The following is a 4655-nucleotide window of genomic DNA, read 5'->3' as shown; positions in this document are numbered from 1 at the left end:
CTAAAATAAAAACGAAAAAGGAATAAACGAAAAAAGAAAAGAGAAAGGAAAATAAAAAAAGAAAGAAAAAAGGGAACCAATACCATCCTGAAAGTATCCTAGCGAAAAAAGGCCCCAGAAAAACCATAGGTTTCTTCCAACAGGGGCAATACTTGGCGCTTCAGGCTCCCATTATAGACAATTTTGTTAGCGGGCGCCTGAAGCGTAAACACACTCCTACGAGCAGGGCTGGCCCACATATTTTTTTCTTCTGTCTTTTAAGTCACAATAAGGAAACTGTGAGTAATGGGTATGGGAGGCAATAGCGAACTGGACTAGCAACCTATTTGTGCCATTTGTTTTTTGTACATCTTTTAACGCTAAAAAACAGCGCCCTGTTTGTGCCTAGTTTCTTTCTCTTTTCATTTCTTCTTTCCTTTTCTTTAAATTCATGAATTTCCTTAAATTCTTGTACTTTTCGAACTCACGAACTTCTTTTGAATCTCATGAACTTTCTTTAAATTTGTGAACTTTTTTCTTTTATTAGTATTTCTTCATTTTTATAATTCGTGAGCGTTTTCCAACGACTTTTTTTCAAAATCGATCAACTCTTCTCAATTTTGAAGATCTTCTTTCAAAATTGATGGAATTTTTTACAAATTAGATGAGATTTTTTCAAAATAAATGAATTTTAAAATTTTGATGATTTTTTTTTCAAAATTGATGAACTTTTTTTCAAAATTGATGATTTTTTAAAAATCAGTGAACTTTTTTCAAATTTGCTGAGCATTTTTCCAAATTTGATAACTTTTGTAATTCTGAATTTTCCAAATCCATGCTTTGTTTTAAAATCCGTGAACAGTTTTTATCCGTCAATTTTTTTACAGAAAATTTAGTAGTCAACAAGGCTAAACGGTCAATGGAACGACCGTTCTAGCGATTTATTTTAGTTGTACTGATCGAGTGAGCGATCTATTGTAGAGTGAGTCGAGTTCTCATGCGAATGGGCCGGCCCAAGAGACCGTGCGCGTGAGCGCCGGTACAACAACCTAGCGCCTAATAGGAAGGTTCCGAAACAGGTGGGGAAAAGAACATTGTATCAGCCGTCGTTCTTCGTTAAGCGCTAAATAGGAAGGTGCTTACCTTATTCCATCCCGAGGTTAGGCCCAGAACGCGAGAGACCACCCTTGGTTTTCTCAACAAAAAGAAAAGGCAGACCCTTTGGCGGATGGCTCGCGTGATGTCAAAAAAAAACAGACCGATGGCTCGTGTTCCCCTACTTTGCCTCTATAATTGGTCTCTCAATTCACTGAATGCTCTGACAATTACCGGTTTCAGTTTCTGACGCCCCACTCCTAGATCTATCATCGATGGATGATGCAGCGCCGCCGGCGAGGGACTGGTCATCACTGCCCCTCGATGCGCTATCCTCGATCTTCGTTAGGCTCAGCGCCGTCGACGTCCTCATGGGCGCCGGCCTCGTGTGTGGCTCCTGGCTCGAGGCGGCGAATTTTCCAGACGTGTGGCGATCCGTCGACATGGATAAAGACGAGGCCGTGTTCCTAAAGGCCGATGCTGTCCTGCGCAAGATGGCGAAGGTAGCCGTCAATCGTTCCGACGGACAACTCAGGGTGTTCATCGGGAGGATGTTTGTCACCGATGATCTCATCAAATATATCATGGAAAGGTGATTTTCTTCTATTATTACATGATTTATTATGCTCAAAAGTTTGTTAACTAATTAAAGCCGTGTCAGTAACAAAATCAACTTAGGTAATAATTTGTTGTGCTTAACTGAACAACAAATTGATTTGATTTCTGATAAAACAGATGCAGTTTTTTTAGCGACAACAATAGGGAATCCCTACTCTAACTCTTTTTCATTAATATTGGTGGTACATGTACAAATGGATATACATTAGGTATAAAATGTTACAAATGGTCCACAAATAGTATCCCTTCCTTTAAGCTTGGCTTGGCCTTCTTGATGCATGTATCAAAGTGAGATTTGAAGCATGATATGCAATATTCCAAGTTGTAAAAAAATACTATTCCCGTGCTTCCAAATACTCCAACAGCCAGCAATGAGGCATTCTTTGAAATCGAATTGAGTATCCCCCTTCCCATCCATGAGCATCACTACAATTTGATATTCAATGTTCCATTCAAACCTAGAGCAAGCCAAAAACTCTGGCTGAAATCACAATTTAAGAAGAGATGCATAAGGTACTCATTAGGCTCATCATCACACAAAACACAATTACTAGTTTCAATGTGGAAGTGCTTTCTTATCAGGATATCTCTGGTGTTTAACATGTGTTGTAATAGTAGCCAAAAAAATTATGTTTAGGAAGGCTGCATGATTTCCATATCCATTGGATATGCGTTGGAGCATCAGGTGGATTTCTCATAAGTTATAGATATATTCTTTTGATTAAATATTGATTTCCATGCCAGTAGACTGCCAACTGCCATTATTGTAGTTGCTTTTTTTTGTGACTGATTGTTGTTGTTGCCAATCATGCCATTTAAAAGATTCAGCATTATTATGCTCTATTGGACAAAAATGGATCCTATTGGTAGGTGAAACATATCATAAAATTCATTAGCAACATAGTTGTATGTAATGGCAACATTGATGCTATGTCTTCCGCATATGACAACAATTGTGGGAATCTTGCCCTAAAAGTCTCACCATTCCACTTATCAAGCTAGAGTTTGACTATATTTCCAGAAGCAGGTTTACAGACTATCTTATTCTTGAAATCCTCTAATATAGAACAACAGTCTCTCCACCAGAAAGATCCAATGCTAGTGGGACAGCTAGGCACCTCACCTTCATTATAATATGTATTCCAAATCAATTCAACCCAAGGTATATCATGCTGGTAGAAGAATTTTTATAAGAATTTAGTGAGTAGAGTTCAGTTTTTTGCTTTGAGATCAAAGAATACATAGGCCACCAGACTTTTTGGGAAGGCATACATTTTCCCGTTTTACCAGACAATTTCCATGCTTATTAATTCCTTTTCTATACCAAAGATGACTTCTGCCAGATTTTTGAAAGTGGTCTAGGATTGTAAAAGGTACTCTAATGTAGCACATGGCAAAGATGGGGAGGGAAGACATCACCGCTTTAGATGTACCAACCTACTAGAGTATGCCATCATTGAAGCAATACCAGATAGTCTTTTGTCAAGTCTAGACACGACATGCATCAGATCATCCACTTTATGTCTAGTAGAACCATACGGAGCCCAAGATAGGTGAAAGGCGTATCTTCTTTTTAACAACCAAGAATGTTAGTGACTCAATAGGTCTTTCATCAGATATACTAATTGGGACCAAAGAGGACTTGTTGTAGTTGACTTTCAAACCGATAAATTCTGAGAAAATCTTTAGAACATTCATCACATGTGATAGTTGCTATGGTTCTACAGGCATGATAATAAGTGTATCATCCGTATATTGGATAATAAATTCCACCTCACACCATCATTCCCGCATTCATTCATATGAAAAGACCGCCCTACTATTTGCAGGTCGCCCTCGCTGACTACCCTTCGACTTGTATCATGCTTCGGGGTCTTCAGCAAACAAGTTGCTAGTGTCATAAAAGAATCACCTCTGCTGGAGCTGCGTTCTCTTGAACTTGAAAACATTGACCTCACCATGAGAGAACTGACTGCTGTGCTTGAGAGTTGCCCTAACTTGGAGGTTCTTGGTTGCGCTATTGTTTCTTGATCAACTCCAATGATGAGCGTACCTTGCGGGCAAAATTCACCAGGATCAAGACCATGACGCTCAAGTGGGATGATGAGTGTTGTGTCGATTAATAAGCTCCAACAATGACCATGCTCTTGATTCTGAAGATGAGAGGATACATTATTCAGTGCGGTCTTTATGATCGGCATACCTTATTCAATATGGATCCTTATGTTTGTGATAGTTCTTCGTGAATTTATTTGCGCATAATTGTGTACCAATTCTGGCTTGTACTCCCCCCTTTCAGATGCATTTTAATACCTTTGAGTCTAGTGTTGTATCAAAGGACTAGTTATTTATTATGCTTGTTGTCGGTGTCAAAACCGGCGGATCTCAGGTAGGGGGTCCCGAACTGTGCATCTAGGCCGGATGGTAACAGGAGGCAGGGACACGATGTCTTACCCAGGTTCGGGCCCTCTTGATGGAGGTAAAACCCTACGTCCTGCTTGATTAATATTGATGATATGGGTAGTACAAGAGTAGATCTACCACGAGATCAGAGAGGCTAAACCCTAGAAGCTGCCTACGGTATGATTGTATGTTGTGATTGTTGTCCTACGGACTAAAACCCTTCGGTTTATATAGACACCGGAGAGGGTTAGGGTTACACAAGGTCGGTTACAAAGGAGGAGATATCCATATCCGTATTGCCTAGCTTGCCTTCCACGCCAAGTAGAGTCCCATCCGGACACGAGACGAAGTCTTCAATCTTGTATCTTCATAGTCCAATAGTCCGGCCAAAGGTTATAGTCCGGCTGTCCGGAGACCCCCTAATCCAGGACTCCCTCAGTAGCCCTTGAACCAGGCACTACTAGGAAAAGGCCTACTAGTGGCGCACCAGTTTTGCCTACTAATGGCGCACTACTGGTGCGCCACTAGTATCACGCCACTAGTATTTTTTTACTAATGGC

The 4655-nt window shown here is 40.3% G+C and overlaps 1 protein-coding gene across 1 annotated transcript; it reads left to right on the top strand.

Moving 5' to 3' along the window:
* Nucleotides 1-1208: 1208 nt before the first annotated feature.
* On the top strand, nucleotides 1209-4053 carry LOC147973482 (putative F-box/LRR-repeat protein 23). The gene is made up of 2 exons (XM_087525021.1): nucleotides 1209-1666; nucleotides 3522-4053. Exons 1-2 carry the CDS (start codon nucleotides 1350-1352, stop codon nucleotides 3721-3723), a joined length of 519 nt encoding a protein of 172 aa, XP_087381147.1. The 5' UTR covers nucleotides 1209-1349; the 3' UTR covers nucleotides 3724-4053.
* Nucleotides 4054-4655: the final 602 nt, after the last annotated feature.

This window comes from Triticum urartu, chromosome 5A (assembly GCF_056163025.1).
Source record: "Triticum urartu cultivar PI428250 chromosome 5A, HENAU_Tu73, whole genome shotgun sequence".
Lineage (NCBI taxonomy): Eukaryota > Viridiplantae > Streptophyta > Magnoliopsida > Poales > Poaceae > Triticum > Triticum urartu.
Note: the sequence above shows the minus strand (reverse complement) of the source record. Positions and strands in the feature narration are given on the sequence as shown.

Excerpts from the sequence above, each read along its gene's own strand:
- LOC147973482 (XM_087525021.1), top strand. The coding sequence starts at position 1,350 with ATGGATGATGCAGCGCCGCCGGCGAGGGACTGGTCATCACTGCCCCTC. Across the intron at positions 1,667-3,521 it reads ATCAAATATATCATGGAAAG|GTCGCCCTCGCTGACTACCC; the intron begins GTGATTTTCTTC and ends TACTATTTGCAG.